Genomic DNA, 18703 nt, shown 5'->3' with positions numbered 1-18703 from the left:
CGTTGCACACAGCCTGGGGACCCTTCCTCTCCCACAAACTTGTTGGCCCAATGCGAAACACCATCATATTTGTTCCCGTCCTAATTTTAGATCGAAGCAAGCATCAACCCTTCACTTTCGGCTTGGTGCCATTCCTGCTCGTCGAGGCCGAGAACGACTTTGGATCGCAGCTCCGCTCGCCGGTTTCCCTCCGCCAGTCTGCCTCCAAAAGTTCTTTTTCGGTCCTCAGCCTCGCCCGACGAATGCATGTAACCCAGCTCATCCTTGACGAACGCGGCCAAGCGTCTGTAGTAGACGGCTTGTCTGGCGCCAAGATCCCAGCTCTCCCCGCGCTGGGCGCCACCGGTGTCCCCGTTGGGCTAAATCGCTAGTTAGTCACCCGCGTCTTTTCTTTGCTTTCTCCCCCTCCAAAATTCCCGGCTAGCGGAAGCGAGTGGCTTACGGCTGATCGGCAGAGTTCGGTCTCCAGAGAGCAGAGTTGCGACGAAAGGACCCGGCCACTGTGGACGCGGGCGACTGTCTGAGTACACGAAGGTTCAACTGGTGGAAAATAGCAGGACTGTTAACTGCGAAGACAAGACAGACGGACAAAGGCAGAAGACTGTAGACGTCGTGGTGGCGGCATGACTATGCGTCTTGAGGTGCTCATGGCTTCCGAGCTCCACGACCCCCAATCCCTCGCGTTATTGACCCTTTTCGTCTACTAGTAAGCGGTACAAATACGGACTAAGCATGTCCACTCCAGACCAGCGCCAACGGTCCCCGGCAACACGGCGTGCCACGCCCACCAATGACACCGGCTCGTCCCTGATGGTCGAATGGGCCTGGCGTTCAGCTCAGGGCCTGACCTGGACGAGCAGAGCCTCATGGAGCAGGCCCTCAAAAGCGGGACCCAGCCGTTGCGATGAGCCCAACATCCCCGGTTCCCTCATGTATCTTGGGTCTCTTGACTGGGGAGGGACCCATTCTCCCGTTGTTGTTCCCTCCTTCTTCTCCTCTTCCTCCCCCCCCCCCCTTTCGCTGAGCACGGAGCTTATCGCGCGTTCTCGCGCTCTCTTTCTCATACGGCGTTCCAGTCATGAAGAGGGCGCTCGGCTGCGCAGCCTTGAGCTGTGCTGTTGGTCTGATCGACGCCAAAGCGCTGAAGTGGAGCGACGACGGCCCGAGATGGGTTCCCGCCCAGGAGACGCAGCTTGGCTTCATGGGCGCGCTCGACATTAACCCGCCCATGCCTACAGCTGCCCCAGAGACTCCAAGGTTAAGGAAAGCTCTGGAGGCCCGCGGCGCGACTGACAATACGTGCGGCTTCGTCAGCGGAGTCTTCAGTGAGTCCACCTCGGGTTCTCAGTGTACCTCGTAACGATGGTACACTATGGTACCGTGCATGTACGTAACATCTATGTAGACTAACACCGAACAGCCGCCTCGTTATGGTGCTCTACAACCGCCAGTTGTGTGTACAACTCGATCAATTCCCACATCGGCTGCTGCGATGAAAGAGAGATATCGGACTGCCTGATTCCAACCGTGTGCTACGACTACACGGACAGCACACGCTACTCGACAAACAATGGCCTCACCCGGTGGTGGTATGTCTGCCTGTCCCGGTCAACTTGACATGTCCTCATGCTGACAGACTCGTCACAGCGGAGACTCGAGCTACCCGGTTCGCTTCCCCTTTCCTTATCTCAATTCCTCATTTTCATGGCCCAGGGCGGCTCTCGCTGCCCCAATGCTCAATGATATGGGCTGACTCTGTAGGACAGCATTGCACGACCTATATCTACCAAGACCGGGTCTTTACTGGTTACACTTTGTTGGGTTGCGCCGTGGCTGCTGGCACAGGTAAAGTTTGGTACACAGCGCTCGACACCTCCAGCACGTCGTCCTCGAGCACATCGGAATCCTCGACGACCACCTTCTCCGACACTTCGTCCACATCAACCTCGTCCGACTCTTCAACGTCGACCTCTTCCTCGTCCAGCTCCACCACCCCCCCGGTTCCTCCTAATCCAGATCGCGGCACTCCCGTCGGTGCCATTGTTGGCGGTGTCGTAGGCGGTCTGGGTGCGATTGCCTTGATTATCCTCGTCGTCTGGGCGCTACTGCGCCAGCGCAACAAGCAGAAGAATGCCGCCGCCGCAGCCGGCGTCATCCACCCGCCACCCGCTCCCCCAGCCGGCGGCGGCCCGCCGCATCACGACCCGCACATGTCCCAGATGCCCCCACAGGCATACTATGGAGCGGGCGGCGCGGCTGCAGGAGGCTTCGATCCCCGCGCAAGCATAGCCCAATCGAACGGCGGCACCACCTCTGCCCAATACGGCCCCTCGGCATACGACCAGAAAACTGCGACGGGGAGCTCGCCGCCGGGTTCGCCGCCGCCCCCTTCGTCGTTTGGCAACTACGACGCGCATCACAGCACGCCGTCGCCTCCGCCCCAGGGACAGCAGCAGCAGTATGGACAGCATGGGTATGGCAACGTCTTGCCCAGCGCGGCTTCGTCGGCAACGCAAGCTGGAGGGTTTTTCCCGCAGCAGCAACAGCAGCACCCGCAAGCGTATGCGGCTGATCAGCAGGGGCCTGCACCCGTTGAGCTGCCGGTGACGAGAGGGGATGGGGAATTGAGAGAGCTGCAGGGCTGAGCTGCGCGGGGATTGTCCTGGTCAGTGGAGGCATCGTCTTTGCGCTCTTTCTCGGGTATTGGATATTGCACAGGGAGACCGTTCTCTCACGACTGGGTAATGCTCATGGGATCTGGCAGGCATACACTAATCTCATGTGACCGATACTAGCTTGGCTTCTGATCGAGAGGCTTGCAGTGCCTCCAGACATGTTCTTTCGAGCTTGCACCTGTCAAGCTTTGAGCCATTATCGGTCCGGGCAAGGGCCCTTTTTTTATTTCTCGGGAGGAGACTACGCAGAATCGTCGCGAGAATCTTGAACTGAAGATTCACCTCCATGGACCAAAATATTCGGGCTGTGACTCCCTAGATCTAGATCTTGCTCCTTCTCCACTTTGCGTACGGATGCTCCTCGCTCAGACTGTCTGGCACGAGATGGTCAACGGCCCGTGTGTTCAACAGCCCGGGGTGTAATTCGTCGAGCCTGGTGACACCACACATCTTCATGGTGGTCACCAGCTCGGCATTGAGTACTTTTTTTTTTTGGTTAGTTATTTCTTGGCCTGCTGTCTACACATCCAAGGGAAGTCAAGGAAATGGCAAGATAGGTTAGGTAGGTAGGGCGGGTAGGCAGTTAGGTAGGTAGGTAGTAACAACTCACTCTCCAAGACCCTCTTGACCCCGTCCTTGCCGTAGCCCAGCCCGTACAGCACGGCGCGGCCGACGCCGACGCCCCTGGCGCCGAGGCACAGGGCCTTGAAGACGTCGGTGCCGCGGGCGACGCCGCCGTCGACAAAGACCTCGAGGCGCTCAAACACCCAGGGGCAGCAGCGCTGCAGCTCGAGGAGCACGAGCACCGTCGCGGGGGCCGTGTCCAGGCTCCGCCCGCCGTGGTTGGACACCACGATGCCGTCGGCGCCCGCCCGCGCCGCCCGCACCGCGTCCGCCGCCGTCTGGATCCCCTTGATCACGAGCGGTACCGACCGCGGCATCCGCCGCCGCAGCCAGGGCACCGTCGACTCCCACGTCAGCGAGGGCGAGATGTAGGACGCCATGAGGCGGCCCAGGGCGGCGCCGGACGAGTCGGCAGTCGGGGTCAGCTGGGTGGCCATCGGGGTGGTGCTGGTGGTGGTGGTTGCCGCTGCCGCCGCCGGGGTGGGGACGGGGACGGGGACGCGCTCGTCGGCCTCGCGCTTACCCGGGACGGGGGCGTCGACGGTGAGGAAGACGGCTTTGATCTTGCTGGCTGCGGCGGGGTCGGCGGGGTCGGCGGGGTCGGCGTCGCGGGAGGTGAGGGATGCGAGCAGGGCTTCGGTGTTGGGCGCGTGCTTGTCGACGTAGAGCTGTAGGAAGACGGGCACGTTGGGGGGTTCCGCGCCGGGATTCCCGGCTGCTGCTGCTGCTGCTGCTGCTGCTGCTGGGAAGGGGTGGTCGAGCGCCGCCTGGACGACGTCGGAGACGGAGAAGCTGGCGCTGGTGCTGACGACCTGGGCGACGCCACCCAGCTCCTTGCAGGCGCGGGCGATCTCGCGCTCGCCTTCCGGATGGACCGTCTTGCCGAGGGAGGTCGGGGCGACGAAGATCGGAGAGGCTACGCGCTGGCCGAGGATGGTGGTCTCGAGGGACACCGGGGCGGACACGTCGACGAGGACGCGCGGGCGGAGGGTGATGTCGGAGTAGGCGGAGCTGTTACGGCGGTGGGTGTGGCAGTCGGTAGCGGCCGACGAGACGAAGGCGAGGGTCTTGGGCGGGAGGAAGGTGTGGGCAGCCTGGCGGAAGTCATGGACGGAGATCAGACTGGACAAGGGGGGTTTAGGGGCCGGGGACGGCCGAGAGGGCGAGGACGCCGGGAGCGGCGAGGAGAGACGGCCGAGGCATTTGGAGACGGGGAGATTGGACCGAAGCAGGGAAGGAGAGTGAACGGCGTGGTAGGCCTCTGTGCCATCTTTGCCCGCGTGCTCGAGGAGGACGGACAGACCGCCGGGGTGAGTCGGGGCGAACTCGGTCAAGTCATACACCAGGCCGTCTATGGCAATCCAGAGGGAGCTGAGGGTGTTGTGGCTGGAGAGCTCCGAGGGGGAGATTGTTTGTGACATTGTCAACAAGCCACGGAGGCCCGGTCAGGCAGAGAAAACGAACTGCTTTCTCCAGTCTGGACAGGAATTCGATTCTTTGTCTCTCGTGTTTGCCGCCTCCCGACACTGGCCGGGCCGAGGGACGGGAGGTCGCAAGGATGGGGCGATCTCGGGGCGAGTTACACCGAGGGCGGGGCCATCGGCATGCGCAAAAGCATGGATCGGCTGAATGAGGCAAGGAAGCGGTTGATGGACCGACATGGACACCCAAGACCGGACTTATGATTGATTCTCGCTTTCCAGTGCCTTCCCGATCAAGGCCTTTGCCCGTTCGCTGAGCTCCATGCCCAATGCCAGTTCTCTGCCCTTCTCGGTCATCTTGGCCCACGTCTTGCGCAGGATGCCCACCATCTTCTCCTCGTCAATTTCGCTCTTCTTCTCAAACTCGTCAAACTGATCGTCCAGGAAGACGAGGCAGGCCACATCCTCGAGCGCCTGGGTCTCGTCGTTGTTCTTGAGGTCCTCCTTTCGCACCAGCGCCGCCACGCGCTCGACCTCCTCGGGGGGCAGCGGCGGCTGGATGTCGGCCGACGAAGACAGCAGCTCGGCGACCTGTGCGGCGGCCTGCACCTTCTGCTTTGCGCGCCAGGTGAGATAGCCGGCGCGCGTCATCGGGTAGCTCGAGCGGGGCAGCTCCCAGCTGGCCATGCCGTTGTGAGCAAGCCGGGGACAGAAAAGAAAAAGAAAAAGAAAAAAAAGGGGGGAGGCAGGACATACCGACGAAAGTGCTGCGCCCGGCAGGCGAGCTGCAACGCCGGAGACGCGGCAGGTTCACGCAGGCCCAGCCAGCGAGTCATTTTCCGAGCGTAGTGCAGCTCATACGGCACCGGCCCGTCGTCACCGGGGACTGTCCGAGGATCCGCCGCATGGGCCTCGTCGATCAGCCTGATGGCTGTTGCGTAATTCTGGCCGAGAGACTCAAACTCCATTTTCAATCATCTCGGTGTGCAAAGGCTTCGTTTCGCCGACTTCGGGTACCTGGAAAAGATAAGAAAGTCCCTTAACTATAGTTATCAGGTACTCGAATGCTGACTCAGCAGGCCTCGTGGTGCGACTTTTAGCATCACACCTCCGCGACCTAAGGCCTTCAGCTTGGTCTCAAGAATTTGCTGCGGCCAGTGTAGCACCATGATGGGCGAGAGTAGAAATCCAAATTAGAACTCGAGAGAGTGATCTCTTTTGGTTCGGTCGCTTTGAAAAGCGCAACATATCATAGGAACTCGTCGTAGAGAGAGCGAGGAATGGCCGAGAGCGTTGATGGCATCCTGTTCTATTCGTCGGTTGCCATCATTGGCTGGCTTTCTTGCTTTACACACATTGTGCATTGGATAGCCACAGGTAAAGTACGTAGCCAAGTTAGTTCTGGAGGAGATCTGTTAGGTGGTCCTCCGAGGGCTGACTTCATCGGTTTGTCCTGCGCTTTCCGCTGTCAGATCTATTGGGTAACTGGATAAGCCAAGTACCTATGGAAGGTACGAGTCAGCATGCCATGGCGGCACGACCTTGGTCAGTTTATTCTTTTCTTTTCACCGTACGATGTGAAATGCAAGGTGTGACGCTCCCTCAGAAATGAGGATAAAAAGGCAACCTTCACTGACTGAGCTTCCGACGCGAGCACATCGGGCGTTCCTCAAGCATGGCTCTTGCGGACAGGCTCCAACTCTGTGATCATCTCATCACTGCCACTGCCAAACCAAATGTTGCCACATGCTTTAGACGCTTCCCTCTGGTCACATGCTCGTATACTGCTCGCTCTGTCTCAGATGCAAGGTTGATTTGATGGGCACGGACAGTTTGCGAGATGAAGTCTAATTACGCGATCTGGCGACCTAAGCGAGTCTCTTCACTCGCACCTCGCACCCCATGGCAGGGAGCCATGCGATGCATCACAGACTAGGCCTGACAGAACTGAACGCGGGGTCCCGTTCAGAAGAATGTCTTTCTGGTGCCTACCAGGTATTCGGCCGCCCACTCTGCTGATTCTATGGTGTGACCCGTAGTCATTAGTTACCTTACTCATTGCTACCTGCAGCAGGAAAGCAGCCTATATGCCATTTTTTGTTTTAAACAACAATCGAGACATTGCACCCGCTACCACCATTGAGACTCACCACACGGCACGTTTCCACCTGACGTGCCATCGAAGTGTATTTATATTATCTGAACGCTCTTGAACCCGCCTTCGGGATCGTTTGCAACACACTTCCGATAGTGTGTGTGCTCTATTAATTAGAGCGCGTGTAAGAGGAGACAAGCTCGGTGAATTGAAAAAAGATGCAGCAACGTGCTTACCATTGTTTTAAAATACCATTAGAACCTGTCTTATATTCGCTTCCTTGAGCTTCCCTTTCCCTCGCTGTTGAATGAAAAGAGATTCCTAGTCGCAGCGGAACCAGGTGTTTGCCTACCTAATACCGTCCGTCTACCTCGGCCATAATTACAGACCTTTTCCTGAAACGAAGCCCAAACTTTTAACAACTTCCGGTGGTGACCACCCCGACCGACATTCACGCCTCCAACCAACCCCACAACCAGCCACCCCTGATTACTCCCCAGAGTTCCTAATTACAAGAACGGGGCAATTTGGCACTGGCGGCCTCCTCCTCTTCCCCCCTGTCCTACATGTTCACCTCCCCCCTCCCCCCTCCCCCCTCCCCCGGTCCCACGACCGTCACCTTTGCCGAGGCCTTCCCCATGCCCCGCGTCGCCGTCTTGTTCGGACCTTGTCCCGTCCGTGGCGCGGCTGCGGCTGGACTGCTCGGCTGGGTTGGCAAGAGGCTGTTGTTGCGCGCAAAGGAAAAAGAAGGCAAAGAGAAGGAGGACGAGAAAGTAAAAGAGGAGAAGCAGAGTGGTTGTGGTGGTGTGTTTTTTTGTTTTTTTTTTTTTTTTTTTTGGGGGGGGGGGAGCCTGGTGCAGGTGGAAGCCCGGTTCTAGGTGAGGTCGTGGATGGGATGGGAGAGAACGGTCAGATACGTGAGGAGGAAGTTCATGGCAGAGCTGGGCGGGGAGAAAGGTGAAGGGAAGGACCCCTTCATGGAGCCAGATCAGGGCAAGGACAAAGACTAGGAAATCGAAACCCGGTGAAGCTGTCAGCCGGGGTGTCTCGGTGGTACCTGGGCAGGTATTAGCCTGCTACTGCGTCGGATGTAATGGAAGAGGAGAGGGAAGAAGGGTTCGGGTGTGGGCTTGAGCACGGGGATCGGGAGACTGGAGAAGGGGTTTTTGTTTACATTCAGTGGTACTTCAGGGGCAGTGAGATGAGAAGGGTTAGGGTTCTTGTGCTTGTGAGTGCTATTACGCCCGTCCTTATCACCTAGGCAGTGGAAGTAGGAACCTTCGGCCTCCGGAAACGCTTGTCTGTGTCGCTTCGTCTGACGTTCAGGAGCAGTCACGGCCATAATTTTCGGAAAGAAAAGAGGGGGGGGGGGGGGGAATGCCCCCCATTCATTCAAAAGGCAACTACAATATAATACTGGCATTTTGCACAAGGGCTTGGAAACCTCCTTGGCCAGTCGGTCAGAAGCCGACCCGTCTCGAGCTTTTCCCGTAACACCAGATAGTAAACACGCAGCCCAAGTCAGCCGGAAAAACACAGACACCGTCGCCTTGCCACGGACGTTTCGGGTATCATGAAGCAAAATGAGAAGTAAAAGAAGACGCTCCTTTCCCTCGGAGAAACAGGGAGAATGCGCAGAATTAGATCGTGCGAGAGGGGCTGGGAGATATATCGCTTTAAGTTTGTAGACCGGGGCCATGTACATAATGCGTGTATATACACGTCCAGGACGGATCCTGGCGACGTACGGCGGGTCGGTTCGTATTTGAGGGCGCCTGAGAGGGGAAAGATAAAGGTCGGCTCGTTCTCGATGTACGGCCGAGTCCGGGAAGAAGCGTACTTAGAGGGCTCGCCCGCTGAGCATTTCCGTCGAGAGTGTGGTGACTCGTCCGCCCGGCCGTGGTTCGGCTAGGGCTGATACTATATCATTCCCGGCGGCGCTCCCCCCTGCTCGCCCTGCTGGTGGTGTTGGTACTGGTGCTCTACCTGTGGCGCCCCCGCCCCATGGCTCGTCCCCGAGCCTGAGCCACCGTGTGCCGCTTTACTCCGGACAGTTGTACCTGATGGCCCAAGCCCGCGCTTCATCATCTTCCCAAGAACGGTGACAAGCTCGCATGCGTCGTTGAACATGTCGTTATCGATGCCCTCGGTGGCCTCATAAACCTCCGCGATGGTATCCTTGGCGACCTTGCGGCTGGCCTCGGCGTCATGGACACATTCGTACAGAAAGGCGGCGTACTCGGTCTTGACAGATAGGCGGAGCGAGTGCGAGCCCCACAACAACTGGTCGGCTAGCTGGACGGCTTCGCGGAAATATTGGTGTGCTTCTGGGAGATAGTCGCCCGGCTTCATCAGAAAGGCTGTTGGCGGCGCTGGGCCGAACCCTGGAGGCGGTGCTACCGGCCCACCCTTGTCCGATGTCTCGTCGTGGTCATCCCTGGCGACCCCTTTCCCCTTGTCGGCGCGTGGCAACGGGCCGGATACGCCCGATGTCGATTGCGCCTCGGGAGTGTTGACGCCCATGGTGGAGACGGGCGGGGTGTTGTGAAAGAGGACGAAGACGTGGTAGAACGAGGCACGCAGCTTGTACGCCAGCACTTTGAGCTCGACATAATTGCCAACCATGGGTAGAACGTATTGCTGGAGCAAGACTAGTCCTTCTCGGGACAGCCAGACAATGTGGCAGGTCAGATCTAGCGCTGCTGCTGCTTGAGAGGCATCTCGCCACCGCTGTTTCCGTGCCTTGATCAGTTGGGCCGACAGGCTGATGGACAGGCCCAGGATTCGAAACAAGACCGACGCGAGGAGGGGGTTGTCGTGCTCGACTGCCTTGGCAAGCCTGCCAAGAAACTTCTGGTCGATGTCGGAGGAAGCCATGGAGGTGCCACGCCGCAGAACGGTACGGACGGTCGCGGTGGGAGCGGAAGGGGCAAGAGGCTTGGTAAGAACCGGAACAAACGTCGCCGAAGACTGACCGCCCTCAAAGTGCGCGGTAAGCCCCACCAACTCCTCAACAACAGATACTCAAACGAGTGAACCCTGGTCGGTCTTATCCGCCGCTGCATCGGGAGCGCCGATTTCAGCTTGAATCGGGGTCGGCCTTATGGTCAGGGCCGGTTGCACAGGACTGGGGTCGGGATCATCAGAATACTTGGGAACGGCAAACAGCGTGAGCAATTGGAGGACAAACTGACCAATATAATACAGTGAGACGGTCGATTGACCTTGAAGCGGCAATTTCGCACGGGGCGGACGGCCAATCGACGAGCAAATCAGCGCCAACGGAGGACCACCCGTGTTCAAAAGGTTAAAAGGTCAACCTGGAGGGGATTCGAGGCTGGGAATGTGAGGCGATGGGTGCGTGGATGATGACGCAGGGCATGGCGGCGACCTTGGGTTACGGGCGGCCAAGTGGGCGAGCTTGTGATGTTATCTGACCGGGAGGTTGAGATGAAAGAACACCCAAGCTCTTCTCCCCTCCAGACTTTCACAAGGACAGAACACGAGAGGTTCTGGAAAGTCGCCGGCAATCTGCGCAAATGGTTGCCACCTGCCTAAAAATACCCGACCAGGGCACTTGGTACCCCGTCCTCTGGTTATTCGGAGAGGAAGTGCGCGAATGAGCTCGATGAATCCAACTCAATGTTGCTCCGGTGGGGTGGCTGGGAGGTGCGCGCCGCGGTGGAGCTCGGAAGCTGCCACAGCCTGAAGCCGATTCGAGGCCACGGGTGGGTCAATTAGCGGCGCGGGTCATGCCCGGAGCCGGGCTCGGAGCGAGATCTCGATGGTAGGTTGCCCGTGATGCCAGCTAGAGAGAGGCCGAAGCAAAAATCGAAGAATGTGCATGCGGCGACTGCTCCGCCCGAGTCTGGGGTCAAGAGATGTCTTAAGGGGACGTGCAGCAATAAGCAGGGCTCAGCGACGGTCTCATCCGTGCATGAACGAGCGAGAGACTAGGGGGGGACCCGCTGGCCTGGGGCAAGGTCAAGTGGGATGAGCGTGGAACTGTGTTTAGTTAGTGGCTTCGATGATGCTCGAACAAATCAACAACGACCCGACTCGGCGGCCGGCTTAGCGCGTTGAATGATGCAGGCGCACGCGCGCACAATGCAAGAAGTGAAAACTCGCCGTCAATGGACGGAATCGAGATTGAAATCGGAAAGGAGCGACCATGTCATAGGACAATGAGCACGAGAAATGACGGGCCGGTCTCGCCTTGATGGGGGACAAAAACGAATGGAAGCCGTTGGCGGGCTTGCAATGGCGCGCCGCTGCAGGATGAGTTGTCCACCGCCCTCAATCACTGGGGATGCATGCTGCAAGCCCCACGGCTCCATCCGGGGCGGGGACAGCGGTAGCGGTAGCGGTAGCGGTAGCGGTAGCTGGAGACTTTGGGGAGTTGCAGCGGAACATGGCAGGACGACAATCGAGACGCGCGAGACGCCGTCAGGCGCGATGCATGGCGGAAGCGACTCTGGGGCGCTTGCACGTGCCGGTAGGCGCCGACTGTGTCTCGAACTCGAGGAGTTGACGAGAGGCGAGTGGGATGGAAGGAAAGAGGGTGAGGTTGCAAGCAGTGAGCGGCTAGCGAGGGAGTCGGTCCCTAACTTGCTGCCTACTAGTTAATGGATGGTACCGGGTTGACTAGGTACCCAGGTACCTTTGGGTGACCCGCTTGTGTGAGATCAGGCAAGCTGGATCGAATTTTCCTCGGCAAGAGCTTAACTACTTGTGCACCCGGTCAAGGTGCCAAGCTTCTTGCTTAACTACAGTAGATAATAATGTACGGATTACAAACGACGACCATTGTTTGGAAGGAAGCAGGAGGCGTGTACTTCGCGAAGTGAGGTCGTGCCAAATAACTGAGCGTATATACGGATACTGAGCTACAGTACATCCTAGAGTAATCCGTACATGCACACCGAAAAGGGCTCCTTACCCGGGACGCACAAGGAGTTGATTTTCAGCCATCGCACATTCAGTGCTTCTCCGTAGTGTAGATAGCTTACACTAATCCGTATTCCGTACCCTCTCCACACTAATCCGGACCTTATCCACTACGCTAATTGGCGCGAGTTGACAACCACCCACTATCAAAACCAGGGCCATCGGCAATCAGCGCTCCCGGCCTTCAACATGCGGCCGCCCTCCCACAACAGGTCGCGTAGCAGGTTGAGATTGGCACAACAGCATGCTCGCCCTCTGACTATGCCTGACAGCTCGGCGCGGGCTGCCGCTTCCGTGCTGTCGAAAGAAACAGGAAACGAACTGGCGGTGAGCAAATACATGAAGCGGGCTGCCTCCCCATAGTGTAGTGGCAAAAACTAGCTAACTAACCGATCAATCAATCGGTCAATCGGTACTCCGTACTCCGTAGCGGTGACCGATACAAGTAACTTAACCTACGTTTAGTTCGTTACGCTAACCAACACTACAAGCATCACAGTGAATTTTTCTTTTTTTTTTTTTATTCAGCCTTGGCCGGCCTCGTCAGCCTCGACGCGAGCCCGCGTTCGTTCGAGTTTGGCCCCTCTTTTACGCATCAAGGTCGTCGAGCAGCCGAACGAACGACTTGCTCGGACCAGCCGGCTGTCCAGCCCACGCGGCCCGATCACGAGAATGGCCACGACGGCCGTTACACGGCGTCATCTGCCCTCGACCTGCATCCCTATACGGATAAGAGCAACGCGTCTTCTCGGCGCCTTGGGGCCATTTTCTTTGCAGAGCGTGCTCAGGTGGGTGTCCATTCAGAGAGCCGGAGGCTTAGTCTCACGACTGCGTTGCCTTCGCCGTGTCGCACTTTTCTATTTCTAGACTTGTTGTTGCGACCTGAAAAAAAAAGTCACGTCGTGACGTTGGGTCTTGGGGGTTTTGAGGCTGCGCCTCCGAAACACACACGCCTCGTGTCTGTCGACTCCGCCCGGCCAGATCAACAACACCCACGAGCTCCGAGTAGTTATCCCAGCGGCCAGAGATGACGACGGTGGCACACGTTGCCCCGTTCCGGCTCTCGCCGACCGCTTGTGGGAGAGCAGCTGCGAGTGGAAGCATATGGGCGCTCTCATCTTGCAGGGTTGGAGGTTGTCATCTGTAACCTCGCACTCTGTGTCACAGGGTTTGATCAGCTCGGACCGTTAGGTCCGCGTGTCGCCCGAGATGGAGGGTGGTGCTGAGGCTGCAACAGGTTCCTGCAGTTTCCGGGAAACATGCCCGGAGCTGCGCGACTTGTAGAAGCCAGATGTGCCTGTCGGATGGACAATGCAAGCGATAGAAGCTGGAATATGGGGCGACGCGACGATGCGCGATTGAGGCGAGACATGCTGCAGCTCGATTTCAGCTTTGATCGGTGTCACTTTTCCCCAGCCGTACTCACTTTATCTTTTTGTGTTTTGTGCTCTGTGAGCAATCGGCCGTCTCGTGGTATATAAGAGTCATCAGCCTTGCTTGCCCCGTGAGCCCCGGAGTCAGCCGGGGCATTATCTCATCCAGCCTGGCCAGCCAACAGTATTGGAGGGTCTATCTCATTTCAAGTCTCGTCTCGGGAATGTCTGAGAATCTCTTTCAACTAGCCGTCTCTTCACTTGCTCCCTTCCAGCGATCCTGAAAGTCAGTCTGCAACACCCTTCTGTGATCCTCAACCCATCTTGCCGCGACCAGCGGAGGGTACGACACGCTTATCTTATCTCTTCAATAATTGTTTCAGCCCCAATAAGGCCAAACCAGGGGCAAGAAGGGAATATGTGCCGCTACTACGCCCATCAGCACGCGTGCAAGCACACGCAATTCTCCTTCGCCGCCTTCTGCGACCCGGCCTCGCTGATCCAGAACCCCTGCGGCGAGCGCCACATCTGGGCCACCATCGTGCTCGGCGACCCGTGCGACGATTGCAGAGCCGCCATGACGGCGGCGGCGGCGGGGGCGACAGGAGGAGGAGGAGGAGGAGGAGGAGGAGGATACCCGTTTGCGCACGGCTACGGCCAAGGGAGGCAATGAGCGGAAGATTCAGTGGGGCCCGTGGAAGATTGCGGAAGGGACCTTTCTCTTTTTTTTTCTTTTTCTTTTTCTTTTCCCCTTTTGATGTGATTTTATCTATTTATTTATTTATTCATTTCTTTGTCTTGGATGGTTTGGAGATGGGCTCCGACAGAGGAAAGAACAGGGGAGGAGATTGGGTTTGGGACTCGTTCGGCGTCGTTGCCTTCCTTTCCTTTATCCTACGTTCCTTCTGTCTTATTCTCTGTTGTACTTCATTGTCAGTTGTAGTAGGCTGTGCTGATATCTCGAGGTTCTATGTATAAGGAGAGGAGAGGATCCACTGACATGGACAAAGTCGTGAATAGAGAAATGAAGAGGGCATGTTGTACGGCGGTATACTTTCCACGAACCAAGCGTCCAGTGCCTCCCCTACGTAAGGCAATGAACTCATCATTACCTAGGTACTGATTTCACCCCTTGGCCAGTTGGCCGGGCAACGCCACCACTCCTTCCTACCCCGCTAGCACCCACACCCTTCTTCTTCCGACTCGCCATGACCTCTTGCAGCCCCTCGTCGCTGAAGCTGAATGACCCGCCCCGCGCACGGTCGAAATGTTCATGGCCCACGCTCAGCACCTTGATGACATCTCCAAAGCCAACGGCAACACTCATCGTGCCAAGCCGTGTCATAGGCCCCAGTTCGGATATCATCAAGTGCTGCTGTTGCTGGTCCACATCGGCGTCTTCGTCAAGCTGGCGAGTCTCGAACTCGGATTTGGCGCCGGGCCGAAGATTCAGGACCCAGGCCTCCCAGGCCTGGGTTTGTGCGTCTGTTGTCGTCGTCGATGATGTTGGGTTAGGATCGTCCGTGATCGTACCGTATGCTCCTCTCCTCCGCAGCCCAGGTATCCTTGATGGTGTTATTGTGGGGCTCAAAGGTGTCGTCTGCTTTCTGCGGACGCCGACAATGCTTCCCGACGGGAGGGCCTCCCAAGCACCTGGGTATGAGATATGTTTGACATGTTCTCTCGTCAATGTCCACGCATCCAAAGGGATTAATTCGGGGAGACTCGAGGGAGGTCTGGGTTGATGCTGATCCCCGGTTTCCGGGAGATACGTGTGGATAACCAGGTCGCCCGTCTCGGCGCTGGTGTAGGACAGTGTGAAGGATGCGAGACCCGTCCGATGAATTCGCATTAGAGTGATCTGTTTTAGCGTCCGCGGCTGCATCGCCTCCGTATGGAAGGTATGGATTATGGTTGATGAATCCATATCGACAAGATCGACGGAATGGGACCGGCCAACCAGGAATCTGGAAAGAGCTGCAAGCGGGAGCAGACAGTGAACCGCTCCAGGCCCCGGATTGCCTTTAAGCTTGACTTCAACCGATAACCACTCGTTGTCCTGCTGCCGGACAAGATGGATACAGCTTCTTCGAGAGGCTGTGAGGATGGCCGGGTGAGGACTTCGCTGTTGGGCATTGGCTGTTGGACGTCTTAGCGAACGAAGCCGAGGGCGGCCAGGATCTTCAAAACTTACCCCCTGCGGTGAAGTGCACCGCCCAAACCAGAGGCGTTCTGCAGATCGCAAAATCCCGAACATCCCCGGTCGTCACTTGCACCTCAAGGCCGATACCGTCTCTCCTGACCAGCACCAGAGATGGCGCCGCACCCGGGGCGTCTGTGACGAAGAACACGGCCTCTGGCCTGTGTCCGCCCAGGTCGATATTTATGGCTCCTGTCCACTGCTGCTTCTCGACATTCCATACCAACACCCTCTGCCAGGAGACCAATGCTAGCAATCCTGATCTGTCATCAAGCGCTAGGTTCAAAACAGGGAACGGATTCTCAAGCGGCACATCGGGGTCGGATAACACGCGGCTTCTTGAGCCCGAGGACGCGTCCCAGATCTGAATGGTTCGGTCGAGCCCGACCGAGACGAGTTGACCTCTGGGTGACGCAGCTAGCATGGCAACGTCCAGCGTGTGCCCTCTGCTCAGAGACTGCATCGACAGGAGGTGTTCATCGTCGGAGCCAGACCCGTAACCGTCCTCGAACTGATCCTTGATGAGATAATTCGTGAACAGGCGCAGCGCCGCCAGTGTTGTCAGGAGCGAAACGACAAACAGAGGAATCTGGTGGTGGATGAAGTCGTACACGGCGGGCAATAAGAACGGCTCTTTTGTATGCGGCGTGCGGTCGGCCCCCTTCATGACGAAGATGATAGGGTCGTAAACACGAGCAACGTAGCTGTGGGCCCACGGCTTGATGGCCTTGATGACCTCTTGCGCTGTCTCGTGGTCCTGCAGGCGAAGCCAAGAAGTCGGGCTCCTCGCTTGGTGGATGTCGATCAGTAGCGACGGCTTTGAATGGTTCCTAACCCGTCCCCACAACAAGTTGAAGAGTTGATTCAGCCACTGACGACCACCCTCGGAGGTGTAGTGGGCTTGTACAATCAGGACGAATCCGAGAAGAACGATGGAGCCTGCAATCGTCGTCGACATGGTTGTGTCACCCAGTCGGGACGGATAGACGCCGTAGAGCCGTGATTGCCTACGCAAGCCTCCTTGAGACATCCTAGCCCGCCTCAGCGAGGCTTTCTCCAGCTCAACGAGCTCCCTCTGGCGTACGTCAACGCTGAGGACTGCGAGGAAGAAGGTGGCGAGGTAGAGGAAGTCAAAGAGGGTAGCGATGGCGGCAAAGGTGCAGAAGGCCGAGACACCGGGAGAGGTGACCTTGGACAAAGAGTAGAGGAGGAGCGAGTTTAGCACGCGGTTGGCAATGGCGATGTGGGCCGTTGTACCAAAGGCTTCCCCTACCCTGTCGCTGGTGCTAATCGTCGAGGAGGTCATCATGACGGCATTTATCAACCTGAACGAATTCTCGATGCTGATAGCGAGAACCACAAGCGGATAGGCATAGTGTGGGACGCGCGAGAGATTGATCTTGAAGATGGCGCAGACGGTGAAGCTGGAGACGATGGACGCTGCGATCTGTGTCAGGATGGTGACTATGAGGCCGAGCCTCGACTTGACAGCACGCAGCTTGGACAGACGAAGCAACAGACTTGCTAAGGCAAGGGAGTAGGCCAGTGTCAGCATGGCCCAGTCGTACGACGACATGGGCTGAAACTGGAACTTGTACAGCTGACTCGAAGGGCTCTTGCCGTCGGGAGGGATAACCCTCCACTTGCCGTCCTGTTTCGAATTCTGCGCTAGCGCGCCCGCCTTTGCTACCCATTGTCTGCCGACGGGAGAGTCTTGCATGTGAATGAGGGTGATGACGAGGGCATCGGCGGCGACGAGCCGACGTTCCTCGAAGCGCTTGCCGCTGAAAACGATCGAGTGCCGTAGCGTGGTGTTGACGAGGGTCGACTGCGTCTTCTTCTCGTTCACGGTAGCAACGAGGTCGTCGTCCGCGGCGATGTTCTCGGCAGAACCGGCCCAGTACTGCAACGGCGAGCGGAAGAACCACGACTGGTTCGTTACGCCGTTGGAAATGTGGAAGGAGTCCCGCTGTTGGCGGCTCAGGTCGCCGTCCGTGTCGAGCGGCGACGGATGGCCGTGTGCCTCGCGGGGGTTGAAGTTGACCGTGGGGCCAAGGATCTCGTCCTGTATCTCGAGAGCCCCGAGCAAGACATCCCGATCGATGGCCTTCATATAACTACCATGGATCCAGATGGAGCGCATGATAACATCGGGTTCAACATCAGAACCGGCCCTTAAGGGCTGAGCGGCAGTCCAGACATGGTGGGGCAGATGAGACACGCCGTTGGTGTTGGTGGTTGCTTCGGTGGTGTAGAGAAAGGCGAAGAGGTAGAGGAAAAAGAAGATGACAGTGCCCGACAGAGGCAGGACGATGTTGACATGGCGGGCGGCCCAGGTTCCGTATCGCCAGAAGAGTTTTCGGAGGGGATGGTCAGGAACCAGCACGGGCGCCTCGGTCGTGCTGCAGGAAGGTTAATATGGAGTCCATGGAGGAGGAAGCGACAGCAAGGCAATATGACGCACCCTCTTAGCGGGTAGAGGAGGTACCAGAGCATGATAAGCAGGGACTCAGGGTGTCGCCATATGTGAGTCCGTGTCCGACAAACGGAGGGCAGCACTCGGTCAGTGGGGCCGCTGGGAAGCCTACGGCAAGACACAATGGCTTTGAGCCTCTCAAAGCTCGGGCGTGCATGCGCTGAGAGCGAGGTGAAGCACCTTTTTGATGGGAGGGGGAGTGGAGCTATAAGCTGCAGCGCATGATCGTTGTCTTGGCCGAGAATGGAGGCAAAGAGGAGTGGATAATCCCACGCGCAAAGCGAAAGAAAAAAAAAAAAGAAAAGGAAAAGTTGGGGGAATAAGTTCTTCTGTCCTTCGATGGCAACGGATCGTCGGCCGGGGTGTCAGGATGGTGGGTGATATCTCGCCCAGAACGGTATCTTGACGCAGCGTGTCGAGGCTACGATATCTTCGGTGGCGGTGATGACGATGTTCCGGGTTTGACAGTCCTATGGTGCACGAAACCCCGCGAGGAAAATTTGGCTCGTTTCAGAGATGTATTGGGTATGAAACGAGTGTATTCTGCTGGATGGAGTACGTCGCCGCCCGGTTCTGAGCGAACGCTCCTCAATCAAGGTGTTTTCACTGCGGCTGAGGAAACATTAGAACCGATTTGTGTTTTAGTTATCCAGTGGGGCCGCATGTCGTTGCGCTAAGACAATCATCGAGGGGCCAGAATGGGAAACCCAGAACAACTTGTCATGAAGTCATCGGTTGATCGACTTGCCGAAAACAGGGAACTGGGCAAGTCTGCCAAGTCGGAGGGATCCCCGACGGGCACCCGACGGCGCTGGATGCGACCAGGGCCGCCGCCACAGCCGAGCCAGGGCGTGTTGAATGTTGGGAAGTTGCCGCGGTGGACATAATATCG

General features: G+C 57.6%; 6 protein-coding genes across 6 annotated transcripts; 2 read left to right on the top strand and 4 right to left on the bottom strand.

The window, feature by feature from the left end:
* Window positions 1–1078: 1078 nt before the first annotated feature.
* On the top strand, window positions 1079–2645 carry P884DRAFT_298284 (uncharacterized protein; the record flags this gene model as incomplete). Its single annotated transcript, XM_069444588.1, has 4 exons — window positions 1079–1325; window positions 1421–1589; window positions 1648–1666; window positions 1767–2645. The coding sequence occupies 4 exons, from the start codon at window positions 1079–1081 to the stop codon at window positions 2643–2645; spliced, it is 1314 nt and encodes a 437-aa protein (XP_069299339.1).
* A 66-nt stretch (window positions 2646–2711) lies between these two features.
* Window positions 2712–4849, bottom strand: P884DRAFT_321894 (FMN-dependent dehydrogenase-domain-containing protein). The gene is made up of 2 exons (XM_069445414.1): window positions 3286–4849; window positions 2712–3157 (listed from the first exon to the last, which is right to left on the bottom strand). Exons 1-2 carry the CDS (start codon window positions 4718–4720, stop codon window positions 2997–2999), a joined length of 1596 nt encoding a protein of 531 aa, XP_069299338.1. The 5' UTR covers window positions 4721–4849; the 3' UTR covers window positions 2712–2996.
* Window positions 4850–4978: 129 nt separating this feature from the next.
* Window positions 4979–5556, bottom strand: P884DRAFT_276223 (uncharacterized protein; the record flags this gene model as incomplete). The annotated part of the gene is made up of 2 exons (XM_069442930.1): window positions 4979–5399; window positions 5477–5556. 2 exons carry the CDS (start codon window positions 5554–5556, stop codon window positions 4979–4981), a joined length of 501 nt encoding a protein of 166 aa, XP_069299337.1.
* Window positions 5557–8723: 3167 nt separating this feature from the next.
* Window positions 8724–9692, bottom strand: P884DRAFT_298281 (14-3-3 domain-containing protein; the record flags this gene model as incomplete). Its single annotated transcript, XM_069444587.1, has 2 exons — window positions 8724–8735; window positions 8802–9692. 2 exons carry the CDS (start codon window positions 9690–9692, stop codon window positions 8724–8726), a joined length of 903 nt encoding a protein of 300 aa, XP_069299336.1.
* A 3861-nt stretch (window positions 9693–13553) lies between these two features.
* P884DRAFT_168718 (uncharacterized protein) lies at window positions 13554–13703 on the top strand (the record flags this gene model as incomplete). Its single annotated transcript, XM_069437297.1, has 1 exon — window positions 13554–13703. A coding segment is annotated over one exon (150 nt), but the record flags the coding sequence as incomplete, so codon positions are not given.
* A 391-nt stretch (window positions 13704–14094) lies between these two features.
* On the bottom strand, window positions 14095–17663 carry P884DRAFT_257325 (sterol-sensing domain of SREBP cleavage-activation-domain-containing protein). The gene is made up of 2 exons (XM_069441141.1): window positions 15330–17663; window positions 14095–15274 (listed from the first exon to the last, which is right to left on the bottom strand). The coding sequence occupies exons 1-2, from the start codon at window positions 17476–17478 to the stop codon at window positions 14244–14246; spliced, it is 3180 nt and encodes a 1059-aa protein (XP_069299334.1). The 5' UTR covers window positions 17479–17663; the 3' UTR covers window positions 14095–14243.
* Window positions 17664–18703: the final 1040 nt, after the last annotated feature.

This window comes from Thermothelomyces heterothallicus (genome assembly GCF_042370625.1).
Source record: "Thermothelomyces heterothallicus CBS 202.75 unplaced genomic scaffold P884_scaffold_6, whole genome shotgun sequence".
Lineage (NCBI taxonomy): Eukaryota > Fungi > Ascomycota > Sordariomycetes > Sordariales > Chaetomiaceae > Thermothelomyces > Thermothelomyces heterothallicus.
The sequence above is the reverse complement of the archived record's forward strand: the minus strand, read 5'-3'. Positions and strand labels throughout refer to the sequence as shown.